The sequence below is a fragment of the Cynoglossus semilaevis genome, chromosome 8 (assembly GCF_000523025.1).
Source record: "Cynoglossus semilaevis isolate Cse_v1.0 chromosome 8, Cse_v1.0, whole genome shotgun sequence".
In the NCBI taxonomy this organism is placed as follows: Eukaryota; Metazoa; Chordata; class Actinopteri; order Pleuronectiformes; family Cynoglossidae; genus Cynoglossus; species Cynoglossus semilaevis.
This window is the reverse complement of record NC_024314.1, coordinates 15123359-15136859: the sequence shown is the minus strand read 5'-3', so window position 1 is coordinate 15136859 and position 13501 is coordinate 15123359. Positions and strand designations below refer to the sequence as shown.

Below are 13501 nucleotides of genomic sequence, written 5' to 3'. Positions count from 1 at the left end.
GTCTGAAACAGGAAGTTGACATCAAGTTCAGGGGCAAAGAAAACCCATTAAAAACATTTCAGGACGTTAAAAACCTCACACCTCACCTTCCTTGGAATGGCATCCAAGTTTTTCCCAGTGGCAACACCCATGACGGAACAATCCGGGGGTTTCCCCAAAAGAGACACACTTTTCACAACAGACAAAAGTCATCAGTGACCACAGTCTACTGGAACTGCTCCACTCTCTTATTTGTCTTATTTATACCTTAGAAGAGGGCAGCTGAAGCAGGACAACCACAAGATGTCAGTAGTGTTCATCGGTGGAGGAAGTTGAGCCAAACAAGCTAAAAACTACAGACAAACACATTCTATTAAACAGAATCTAAGACCAGTGATTTTAGTTCAGACCAAAGTCCACAGAGAAAATCAGTGATTTTAGTTCAGACCAAAGTCCACAGAGAAAATCAGTGATTTTAGTTCAGACCAAAGTCCACAGAGAAAATCAGTGATTTTAGTTCAGACCAAAGTCCATAGAGATTTTAACAATTAATTTGGTTTGGAGCACCATTTAGACTCTTCAGATGTAGGGACTGAAGTTGGGAAGTTTGTTGAGCCCAAATCACAAATCACATCAATATCAGCAATACAAAGCAAAGCAGAATGTTTCACAACTATTATTGAAAACCAAATTAAATCACAGAGCAAACTTCCTTTGACAGACGACATCTGCAGCAGGTACAGGATCAGCGTTCAACTGTCTGACTTGCAGCGGTGCAGACATTTTGACTTTGTTCAACCGGTAAACTTACCTGGATGATGACCAGACAGAGCTGACACTGCAGCAGGAACAGGAAACATTTCCTGATGCCGTAGGTCGTGTGTCGAGCCTGAAACAGACAAATAAAATAAATGAATATTTATATACGACCTGGCTATGACATCAGACCAAAGGCTGCTTCATCTTTTCGTCCACAGGGCGGAGGGCGGTGCTAAGCACATACTCACCTGTTCAATGAGTTTTATGATGCTCACGCTCTCCCCCTGGTGAAAAGTGACAGAACAGCCCAGACTGTTGAGTTGTCCAGACAGACGCAGAGGAGTCAGAGCTTCACTGTCACCAGTGAAACCTCCTCCGGTGGCGTAACCGAAGGTTTCCCACGAACACTGAGATGGATACAGAGGGTCCAGAGCGATGCTGTGGAGAGGAGACAAAACACTGGTTGGTGAGATGATGATGATGATGATGAAGATGATGGTTGTTGTTGTGGTTTTTACCCAATGTCACTCTGAAGAAACAGGCAGCTGTTGCGGAAATTCGCAGCACTTCCCAAACAACATGTGACCTCCCTGTTCTCCTGCATGATCTTCATCATCTCACCCATGGCTGTGAAGAGAACACAGAGTCACCATCATTGGGTTCTACAGTTCTGGACTGAGTTCTTCAGGATGATGATCAGGATGAGTGAGTGTGTTCTAACTGTCGGGAGTGCAGTCAGTGAAGAGCGGCACCAGAAGAGGAACGTTGTCAATGTTCTTCAGATGAGGACGGACCTGGTGGATACCACGAGGAAGTTTGGCCTGAAGGAGGGTAAGACACAAACAGGTGAAGAGTTGAACGCTTAAGTTTGTCATTGCTGTTGAGCATCTACGAATGCATCTACTAGTGCTGAGTTAATGGGCGGCAACCAGTTAGTCAATAACAAACAGAGGAACCTGTGGACAGAGAATTCTCCTTGGTTCCACCATTTCTGTTGTTGTTGCCTTCTTGCTGTTCTCACATAAACCCACTGACTCTGGAATGGAACCTTCCAGATATACTGCACTACCCCAGCCCCTTCACTGTGAATAACTGCTTCCACTCTCTGAAGTAATTCTGCTACAGACAAAGGACAGACAAAAGGTTGTGCAGGAGCAGAGCTGAGAACAAACTGGACTTTAGCCTCAGATCTCTTCTCAGCAGGCTAAGCTAACGCGCTAGTGTTGTAACAAACACATTTAGAACATGTGTATTTACCCTGTTACAGTCCTCCAAGAAGCTGGGCACGTCACTGTCTGTGGGCTGGAAGCTGACCATGTCAGAGCGGGCCTCTTCCTCAGGCAGCAGCGGACCTTCAGCTTCATCACGAGACTCTGGGTCAAAGGTGAAGAGGTCAAGGAGTGAGACATTTCATCAAACTAATTTTTTTTTACATCAGTCTGAGACAAACAGGTTTGTAACCTTGGTTCAGGTCTTCGTGCAGGGAACCATGACTAGGACTAGATGGCGCTCCATCACAGGGACTGTCACCGTTCGGTGTCAGAGAGATGTGACAGTTCCAGCCCGTCTCTAATCCCATCTTCTCTGCAAAGACCTGCAGGACAAACAAATCTGACAGGGTTAGTTTTATAGACCTCACGCTGTGTGTGTGTGTGTGTGTGTGTGTGTGTGTGTGTTTTCACCTTACTGCGGAGCTCGTCTTCCATGGAAAAGTAAACAAAGCGAATGCAGGCAGTGACCAGAGAATCGATGAGTCGGACCGTGTCCAGTCTGGCCTGGAACTGAGAGGAGACCATGCCCATGAAGATCTGTCCACTCAGGGCCTGGACACAGTCCTCACGCTCCACCCCTTCACCTATGCCCTCTGGAAGACAGAAAAGGTGAGACAGAGACGAGGTTGAGTCCACACCGTCTCCAACATCTGTGTTCTGGTCAGGTTCTTCCCTTCTCCTACCATCAGAGCTCCAGCTGTTCCTGTAGGAACCATGTTTGATGGGCGTGGTGGAGGGAAGTTCCACCCCTGAGAAGAGACAGGGGCCCGGGGTCAGTTCCACACACTTCCCATTCAGCTGGGCCGACAGAGAAACCTGCATGGGTTTGTAGGCGAAGGCTGAGCAGTACCCTGAGAGACAGGCCCGCTGGTAGAAGTCCAGAACCTTCTTCCTGCAACACAGAGGAGGACAGAGGGGAGTGAATACTGTGTCTTCATGTGTCCACAGACTCAGGCCTTCAGGCTGGGTCTGGTACTGCACCTGTCTGAACCTGACAGAGGATAGATGTCAGTTCCGTCCCAGAAGTCAGTGCAGGCCTCCAGGATCAGGTCAGCTGATCCATGTGACAGCATCTGGATGTTGTCTGCAGCACAAAGGTCAGAGGTCAGCACACGGGACGTACTGGTACCGCTGTACTTGTGAGGACATTATTAAAGGTAGAAGATTTAGAGTTAGGATTATTGTGTGTGTGTGTGTGTGTGTGTGTGTGTGTGTGTGTGTGTGTGTGGCTGAACTCACTAGAGGAGGAGTCTTGTACAAACAGGGAGATGAGGTGGGACATTGGCGGCTGACGTTTGGTGAAGTAGTGCAGGTGTCTGGAGGTGAACTCCTTGGTCTTCTCTCCTGACGGCAGCTGGTACAGAGCCAGATGGTTCTCCTGTTTGAAGAGCTCACGAGCTCCAGGAGTGAAGCCTGAGGACAGGAGAACCAACCAACACAGTTAGTCTGTCTGTCTTTTAGCTCTTTGGTTCAGTTTGTTTTCCTTGTTCCTGTTATTTTAACGGGTTCAGGCTAACTATTAGCTCTTTGCTTTTTGCAGTCGTTTGGAACTGGGGAAGATTCTGGTCATTATTTTTAAACACAGAGAATCTGAAGACCAGGGACTGGCCCAGGAGCCAGTGATTGGGTGACCCTGGTTAGTCTGAACCCTGGTCACAGACAGACAGACACCATGGTTGAAGGACAGGAAGTGAATTTGTCACCGATGAGTCTGGAGAGTTCACAGAGCCCCCAGGGGACGTAGATGGGCGTGACGGAGCCGTGGCTCTCCTGCAGGGCCATGTTGGACAGGTGGTCCGCAAAACGACACAGCTGCTGCGTCACTCCTACGTTACACAGGTTCAACATGATGTTGAGACCCAGAGGTTTGAGGGAGGGCAGGTGACACTGCCAGGAGAGGTCATCGAACTGGATACTGGCCGGGTTCTGCTGGTCCTGAGACAGACTTAGCATCTCCAGGTGGTAGTCGCAGACGAAGTCTTCGGCCTCAGCATCTGGACAGCCCACAGCAAAGTCCTGGAGACACGCAAAACCAGAGAAGGAAGTTAGAACAAACTGGACTGGAGGTCAGATCAAGAGACACAGAGGTCTTAGACTGAGACCTGGTCGTCCTCCCCTCCCTCTGTGTCACGGCTGAAGCTAACGTTGGAACCAGAGTGGTGTTTTGTCCTAGTGGTCGCGGGCTGGCAGGGACGTCGACGTCGGACCGTGTCAGAGGAGCACACATTATCATGGGAGGTCTCGCTAAGCTCAGGCCCCTCCCCCTGCTGAGAAGACATCTCTGGTGGTGGACACAGAAGAGCCTGGACCTCCCCGACCTGCAGCACAGTGAAAAGAACAAATGAAACCACCACAGAGTCAGAGACACAGGGACACGAGGAGACAGCACTCACCTCTTCCCTGTCCTCGTCCATCTCCACCCGACAGTAGGAGTTGACGGACAGGTCGTCTCTGAGGTCGTCCTGGCTGCTGTGAGGTGGTTCCACTCGTCCACTGAAGAACAGCACAGTCTCTGGACTGGGATTAGGCCAGGACAGGATTCCCTGTTTGTCCACACAACACAGAACCTACACACACACACACACACAGACACAACACACACATTAATATAGCCCAGAACTTAGTGTTCTGTTCATCTTCTTGTGCCTGACAACTAAACTGTAAGTGCAACACTGCCACCTACAGGATGGAGAGTGTTACTGGTGATATCAGCTGTGTTTTCTAACAGTTAATTTCTGTCCAAAAAAAATCTTTGAACTGAACACAGTAACGTTCCAGTCGTGCAGCGAGTGAACTCACAGTGACAGATCCCAGAGTGTGTAACAGACTGGAGGTGTAGCACAGCGTCTGGGATTCTCCCTTCAACACCCCCACAAAGTGTCTCCACACATAGCGCAGCATCTCCTGTCAGAACGTCAACGTGAAAAATTAGTCAAGAGCACAGTTGACCGCTGGTCACAGTTGACCGCTGGTCACAGTTGACCGCTGGTCACAGTTGGTCACAGTTGACGTCACAGTTGACCGCTGGTCACAGTTGACCGCTGTAGATGACTCAGTCAGAGGTGTATGGAGGCTGTGGACGTTGGTCTGGGGCTGAAGAATGACTAGAACTGAACCCAAGCTATCAGGCAGGTCCTAGTCCAGGAATCCATCTTTCATAATGATTGATCATTAATCACTGTCCTCAGAGATAAAGTTGGTTGGACTCACAAAGGCTGAGGTTTTTTCCTGCTGGTCAGTAGTGGTACTGTCATCATTAAACCAACTTTCTCTGACTTCAACTGTGAGATTCTAACTATTTTCCCTCCCTGTCCATGGTTCTCACAACAGTACTGTTGTCTGAGCCAAAAACAGTACCACCATCAAAAGGCACAGGCAGAGACAATCTGACGAGTTTGTTTCCCAGAGACAGAGAAAGTGACGGATGTTGGACACACAGGAGACAAAACACACAGGAGCCACATGTTGAAAACCAAATCAAAAGTCAATGAATTTCATTGGTGTGGGAAACAAACAGGGCCAAAGCAGAGAGATTCAATCACAGACACAACAGCAGGTGATCTGATCCAGAGATGTGATGACGTCCAGGAGGTGAGAGGAGTTTGGGAGGGAGGGGGCGGGGTGTGGTTGGAGCTGCTATAGTACAAGAACACGGAGTGAATGAAGGCAAGGCTGAGGTCAGGTGGAGCAGGGTGCCAGGCGGGTGAAGGTGGAGAAGGGGGGAGGAGGGGAAGGGCACAGCGAGAGGTTATACCTTGGAGGAAACCACTTCCGTGTAACTGCTGAGAGTGTCCTCAGAGAACTTAGCCAGCTGGAGGAGAGAAGAGGCCGTTAAAACACAGAGGGAGGGGCCTCTGTGTGTGTGCGTGAGACTGTGTGTGTGTGTGTGTGTGTGTGTGTGTGTGTGTGTGTGTGCGTGTCACTCACCAGACCAACTGGAGTGACTCGGCTGAACTCTGCCAAGACCCGGGCTTCTCCAAAGGCGTTCACCAAAACCCACATGACGGGAAAAAGCAGGGGCAGGATGGGCAGAACACCCATCAACTGAAAACACAAGGTCATGATTAGGAATCAGTCATCTTCATCATCATCATCACCACCTCCATCATCATCATCATCATCATCACCATCATCACCACCATCATCATCATCATCATCATCATCTCCATCATCATCACCATCATCATCACCATCTCCATCTCCATCATCATCATCACCACCATCATCATCTTCATCATCACCACCATCATCACCATCTCCATCATCATCATCATCACCACCATCTTCATCATCATTATGATGATCATCATCATCATCATCACCATCATCATCACCATCTCCATCTCCATCATCATCATCACCACCATCATCATCTTCATCATCACCACCATCATCACCATCATCATCACCACCATCATCATCTTCATCATCACCACCATCATCACCATCTCCATCATCATCACCATCATCATCACCATCTCCATCATCATCATCATCTCCATCATCACCATCTTCACCACCATCATCATCATCATCACCACCACCGTCATCTTCATCATCACCACCACCATCGTCGTCATCATCATCATCATCATCATCATCTCCATCATCATCATCACCATCATCATCATCTCCATCTTCATCACCATCTCCATCATCATCATCATCACCACCATCTTCATCATCATTATGATGATCATCATCATCATCTTCATCATCATTATGATCATCATCATCACCCCTATCATCATCATCATCATCACCACCACCGTCATCTTCATCATCACCACCACCATCGTCGTCATCATCATCATCATCATCATCATCTTCATCATCATTATGATCATCATCATCACCACTATCATCATCATCATCATCACCACCACCACCGTCTTCATCATCACCACCACCATCGTCGTCATTATCATCATCATCATCATCACCACCATCTTCATCATCATTATGATTATCATCATCATCATCACCATCATCATCTCCATCTTCATCACCATCTCCATCATCATCATCACCACCATCATCATCACCATCGTTCTATAAGTCATTTTTAACACCTCCCACCTGTAGTTGAAAGAAGTTGTAGCAGGGTGGGGTGAGACTGGGTGTGTTGCAGAAATAGCGAATGGTGTTCACCAGCAGGAACGCCACCTACAGGAGATAAAATGTAAAGCTGGCAGTGAGGCAGCGTGGAATAGAAGACTTAGTTCTTGTGATGCTGACAGAGTGTTCTGCTGACCAGAACCACAGGACAGACGATCTTGGTGATCACCGACGGGCCCGTGACCCGCTCGTTGTCAAGAACTGTGATTGGCCGTGACAGAGCCGCCTCCAGGCTGTTCCTGGTGAAACAGATGAGGACGTTTTGTCTTTACGTCCACTTCAGTAAATCTTTCTGTTTCATCATCTTGACTTTTTTTCTTTTACTGTTAACGACTACTAGCAAACTTTAATTATTAACCTATAAATTCTTTTGAAGATCTTTTAAAATAATTTTGTTTGGCTGAATCTTAGCTGTTAGCTGTTGTTTTTTTGTTTCATTTCATAACAATAAGTACTTTCATTCCCAGGTTCTTTCATAAGTACAAACAGGAACTCGGATAAAGACGAGTACTGCAGTAATACTTCAGGATCAGGGTTCTCACCTGACTGGGTCCAGGACTGGAGTCCGGACCACCCTGAAGAGCCGATGCTGCTGGGGGTTCTGGGGTCCTCTCTTCTCATTGGATCGTGGTGAAGGAGGCGGGGAAAAGGGCGGGAATAAATCTCCAGGTTCCAGTACGATGTGCTCATCGTCCTGAAGAAGGACAAAAAATGTTGACCACGTCACAGAGTTACTTTGGGGGGGGGGGGTCACACTGTGACCTGTCACTGACCTTAATCCCTCTGAGGGAGGCGAAGGCTTCCTGCCCAGGCCTCAGAGCGATGACGTCCCCCTCCACCAGGAGACTGATGGGAAGGTTGACCAGCTGAGAGTCTCTGTACGTCCAGTGCAGAGACCAGGACGGAGACGTGGGAGTGTGAAGGTCAGGGTAGAGACACTGAGACCAGCGGACGTCACCCACACCCCCAGACACATAATCTGGGTTAGAGGGACACCAAGGTTAAAAAGCACCAACAAGTACCATCAGAGACACACGGTCACAGGTGTGACCATGATACCAGTGATAACTGGTACGTACTAGTTCAAATGAACCATGGAGTTAACTTTGGGCTAAATTGAACCTAAAATCTGATCAGGGTTTTTTAGGTCCAGTTACATCTCACTGGTGTCACATCTGGTAATCTGCAGGACTTTGGTCCATCTGAGCTGTAACACCCTGAAGACAACATGTCTCACATGAGGACATGTTGTCTGAACAGGGCCTCAATGGACAGCTGAGTTGACTGGACATGTTGAAACTACTGACACTGGTCCAGCCCACTGACAGAGACACAGTGAGGACTGTAGGGGGACGCTCTGGACTCACGGCTCAGCTGGGTGATGATGCTCCTCAGGCGTCGCACCATCTCACTCCTCTTCAGCCTCTCCTGACGTCCCCCCAGCAGCAGGTTGAGGACAAAGAGCAGCAGCAGGGCGGCGGCGTTCACCAGCTCGATACCTGAACTGTGGACCAGGAAAGATTACACTCGAGACACAAACGGTCCCTTAAAAAGTCTGACTGAGGACAATGAGCAGCCTACCTGCCCAGGGGCTGACTGCCGTGACAGCACAGGAACCCCAGGGACACCAGGAGGGTGAGGGCGGCTCCAGGCCAGTGGAAACAGGAGTGACGGTTGCCATGGTAGAGGAAGCTGTTCAGCCACTGGTCCTGGACAGATGTGAGGGGACACAGAAGGACAGATGCAGCAGCAGACTTCACTCACAGCTACTGGACATGAGACATGAGAAGTCATGTGTCTGTCTTCGTGTCTCCCACAGTCTCTGGACACTTACCTGGACAGACAAGTTTCTGTGTGCTGCCCTCTGGTGTTCCTCCAGCAGATTGCTCAGCTGGTCCCGCAGTTTGACCAGAGCCTGACCAGTGGTCAGACCCAGAGTCACAGCACTGTCCCCCTGTCCAACAGAGAGGATACGGCGGTCAGACCTCAGCTTGGTTCGACTAGAGACTGAAGAAGAAGAATAACCTTGGACTTGTTGACCAGCGGTCCTGAGTCCACCCTATCTTGGACATGGGCACTAGGAAGTACATTTGTCACGACAGATGGGAATCCTCCCAAAGGTCACTCTGACCCACTGAGATTTTTTGTCCATAACAGTGCAGTGAGAAGAGGGGGTAGAGCAGAGTTAACGTATGTAGAGGACAGAGGAGAGGGGAAGGGGAGAGCAGAGACTCAGTGTGTGAGATAGAGAGGAAAGGAGGGGCACAGTAGAGTCCAATGAATAGGAAAAGAACGTGTTCCCACGTGGTCTTCGTCATCGTCATCATCATCATCATCATCATCATCAGTCCCACACAGCCAAGCTAAAAATATACTCCATTTCCTCCACTAACAAAGTCTGAGAGAAAAATCCTCCAGACAATCATAAAAAAAACACAGAGGGGTGAGGTCAGAGGGAGGAGGAGGGGTGAGGTCAGAGGGAGGAGGAGGGGTGAGGTCAGAGGGAGGAGGAGGGGTGAGGTCAGAGGGAGGAGGAGGGGTGAGGTCAGAGGGAGGAGGAGGGGTGAGGTCAGAGGGAGGAGGAGGGGTGAGGTCAGAGGGAGGAGGAGGGGTGAGGTCAGAGGGAGGAGGAGGGGTGAGGAGGGGGACTTTGAGAACAGACTACACGGAGTTTTCTTCTACAACTCACTCCTCACGGACACTGAAGCTGTCCAACGAAAAAGATAAAAGAAAATGAAATTCAAAAAGGCGACCGACCTGACGCCATGTTTACATACGAACAGTATGATGTTAACGTTAGGTGGAGTAACCTGTCACGTTGCACTGAAAGACGAACACGTAAACCATTAATCCAGTTACTGTGTATTTACCTTCACTGTGGCTAACAATGGCGGGGGGGTGTCCCCCAGGGGAAAAAAAATGCAACACACAGCTGTAGAGTAACTTTGTTTTCGTTCCGTTTAAGTTGCGCATAACTGTAGTTCCAGCATATTATTTTCTGACGGTTTGAAGGAACGTTACGATAAGTTAACCGTAGCGTTTAATACCACAGTTAGTTGTAATATCCAGTAATGGTGTTGAACTGTGTGTATTCTGCCATCTGTAGGTACTGTTGTTAGTACTTCTGTAAACCCAGTATTACTGTTGTACTGCTGTCCTGACTGAGTACTGGAGCCAGGCTCAGCTCAGATTCTGGTCTGAGATCAGCCTGAAGACAGAACACAGTGAAGCCTTTGAACTCACTATGAGGAAAAAGAGTTTCTAGAAGAAAGTCTAAGGTTCTGTCAGCACCAGAGCGCCGTGCCCACATTTGGGCGTGGCTTCCTTCAGGTGGTTAGATAAGGGTTAGACCCAGGGTTAAAGAAAAACTCAAGACTCCGTCAGTCGTCTGTGTTTAACTCAAGAGGTTTGACCTTTGACCTCTACTGAGCGTGCATGTAACCAGACAAACAATCAGAGCAGGGAACACAGAGAACCTGGAAGTGTGCAGCTGCTCCTGGTTCTGATTGGGAACTTAAGTCTCAGATGAACAAACACCAGAGAAACCAAGGAGCAGGTCACCTGGTTCCACCTGGTTTGTCCTCACTGGGACAAACGTTTCTTCAAATCAACATGGTTTTCTTGGCATTAGGTTCAAGGTGTGGAGGAAATATTCATTAATGAAACCTTCTTAATTGGACAGTTTTCTTCGTGTTCAGTTGTGACCTCTGTCGTCTCCTCCCTCCTCCCTCCCCCCAGCCCCTCAGAGACTGCTTCTATAAACTCACCTGCTTCTTATCCTGCGGCTCCATGACAACCACAACAACCTCTCCACATGCTCCGCCCCCTGCAACGCCAACGCCACCTACTGATGCTGTAACAGTCAAACTCCGCCCACTGCTGCTGTCGGCGAAGGTGCTGAAGAACAATGGTTTACAGACTGTGAACCATCCAGAACCTCTGATCGACCTCACCTCCTCCCTGAGGAACAGTCAGAGGTTGCTTTGGTGCAGCAGCAGCAGGAGCAGCAGCAGCAGTGTGTGGTCGTCTGTGAACAGATAACAGAGGTGTTAAAAACAAAACTGAAAATGAAATGAAATGTTTTCCATCTGCCACTAAAGTTATTCAAAGTGAGGGTCTGTGTGTGGGGCGTGACGGTTGTGGGGGTCAGGCTGGTCAGCAGTGATGTTGTAAAAAGAAAAGCCTGAATCTCCTGACACTGGACTTTGGCTCTGACTGACCACATAAGCAGGTTCCTGTGGCACAAAGAACTCCGCTGAACTCTACAGTCAGCAGTTTGGACCTGCACAGACTCCAGAACCATCAACCAATCAGAGCGAACAAGAGCCAGAGTGAAGGGTGCGACAAGGGCGGGCCACAGACAACGGATCGATCCAAGAACCAAGTGGATCAGGTTTCACAGACTCGTCCATAAATGGAGCCAAAACTCTTACTCTCCAATAATAATCCACTGGAACCGACTGGAACTATTTATCTACACAGACAACAACATCCTGCTACTAGTCACTGTCATGGTCAACCTCACACCTAACCCTGACCCTGTGACATTTACAGTAATAGTCACTTTCAACAGTACCACACCTGTAAGGACCATACCATACATATGCGTATCCATTTATATATGTATATTATCATCATTAAATATTATTTTACATGATTTTGTATATGTTATATGTAAATATATTTTATGACCATAAAATATATTTCAAAATGTAAAAAATACTAAGATGATGATCAAACAAACAAATAAAAAATAATAATTTAAAAATGTTCGGTAATATGTTCCTTCTGCACCATTAAAATACCATGTTCTTCGTCTGGACACGTTGTTGTTATCATTATCATTATCATTATTATTATTATTATTATTATTATAAGCTCGCTAATGCTACTGAAAACGAGGACATTCAGTGTTAACGTCTGTACCAGACGGAGGTTCAACTTCCATGACCTCTCAGTGAGACCCTCAGAATGAGGACTTTACACGAATTTACGAATCATAAATGAGCGGAGAATCTTCGCCGCTGCTTCTCCTCTGCTCTGAGCTGCTCCTGTCCTTCATGTCAAAGACAGATGCTCACAGCAAACACGACGACACCGTCACCTCGGTCCACGCAGAGGGAAACAAACTCACTCACCGTCTGCTCTCTTCTTTCCTCTTCTCTAAATCCTTCTTTTTCAAAGATTGTTCTTCAAAATGCAGTTTTCCTGCCCAGAAGAGGAACACAACCCCTGCACTTCCGAGGGTTTAGTGAGCAACGGCGGCCATGTTGAAGTATTCTAACTGGGAGGAGGGACACTCACGTGTGATTAGACGACTGAGACTTCTGCCCTCCGATTGGTCGAGGAGGAAGAAGTGGGCGGAACTGGTGAGGCGCTGTGCGGCGGCGGATTTGTTTTGAAATAAGAGACTACGGAAGCGGACTGAAGGCGTCATTGCGAAACGTAGCGTAAAGGTACAACATTTATTCATCTAATTCTAACAAACGTAGAATATTAAAGATGAAATTTAAAAAAGTATGAAAGAATAAAAAAAGGATAAAAACAATATAATACCAGTCGAGAGTGGTTAGCCTGTTTGACCTCCAAATATGCTAATTTATCCTCCTTTTAAACTTAAAAAAAGTTTGGTCTTCTGACGGAGAATATGACGTGCACATCCGGTTTATAAAAAGACAAAAAGAAATATTTTTTGGTTGCCAGATTAATGTGAACAGTTTGATTGACACCTTAATTCATAAGGCCCAGAATCTATACCAAGAACAGTACAAACTGGTTTGTACAGATCTTCTTGGGCTGTCAGTACCAGCCAACCCACGAGCAGGAGACTTCTGGTCTCTGGATGGTGAAGTCCTGATCTAAATTCACACACAGACTCAGACTCTGCACCGATTCAATTCTGTTTTTATTCAGTGTAAAAGTCAGATCTTAAAAATTAAAAAAAAAAAATCACTGGATAAACTTTCACAGCCATGCGGAAAAACTGTTTGCAACGCTTGTAAACCAAGAAGCCGTCCATCACAACCAACGTTAAGATTCAAACATTTTGGCTTTTATGTACAAAGTCTATCAAAGCTCCATCACAGCACAAAGTCAGACCATAAGAAAGGAAAGGAGACGCTATCAAAAAGGTTCTACGTACAAACCTCAAACTGCTAATGTACCTCGAGGGTCAGTGTTCAGATCAATAAATTTATTACTATTCACATAGATCTTTTCATTTGTATCCAAAATAAATTTTGCACCATTACCCTCTCAATGCACAAGTATTTTCAGACAATAATAACAATATTAATAATCCAGATACATAGTACGTTGTTTTTATCAAATATATATATGTTTATGTATATATATATATATCATCATATGTAGCA

The 13501-nt window shown here is 47.2% G+C and overlaps 1 protein-coding gene across 2 annotated transcripts; it reads right to left on the bottom strand.

Moving 5' to 3' along the window:
- Positions 1-24: 24 nt before the first annotated feature.
- Positions 25-12422, bottom strand: tmem94 (transmembrane protein 94). Of its 2 annotated transcripts, XM_025057508.1 has the most exons (27): positions 12266-12422; positions 10895-11154; positions 8962-9081; positions 8709-8836; positions 8495-8631; positions 7901-8106; positions 7670-7821; positions 7264-7366; positions 7089-7175; positions 5937-6053; positions 5764-5820; positions 4809-4913; positions 4403-4576; positions 4112-4327; positions 3713-4025; positions 3249-3422; positions 2991-3093; positions 2693-2901; positions 2421-2602; positions 2200-2332; positions 1996-2111; positions 1460-1559; positions 1257-1365; positions 987-1176; positions 791-868; positions 247-332; positions 25-168 (listed from the first exon to the last, which is right to left on the bottom strand). In XM_025057508.1, the coding sequence occupies exons 2-27, from the start codon at positions 10916-10918 to the stop codon at positions 48-50; spliced, it is 3540 nt and encodes a 1179-aa protein (XP_024913276.1). In that variant the 5' UTR covers positions 10919-11154; positions 12266-12422; the 3' UTR covers positions 25-47. The 2 variants fall into 2 exon arrangements, with proteins under 2 accessions (XP_024913276.1, XP_024913277.1); XM_025057509.1 differs by lacking the exon at positions 5764-5820.
- Positions 12423-13501: the final 1079 nt, after the last annotated feature.

What these genes read in the sequence shown, in the direction of transcription:
- tmem94 (XM_025057508.1), bottom strand. Translation starts at nt 10,918, where the DNA reads ATGGAGCCGCAGGATAAGAAGCAG. An exon ending in CATCATCACCCAGCTGAGCC is followed by an intron (nt 8,107 to 8,494) that starts GTGAGTCCAGAG and finishes CCTCTAACCCAG; the next exon opens with ATTATGTGTCTGGGGGTGTG. An exon ending in TCTGTCTGGTCATCATCCAG is followed by an intron (nt 333 to 790) that starts GTAAGTTTACCG and finishes GTTTGTCTGTAG; the next exon opens with TTTTTAGCTTGTTTGGCTCA.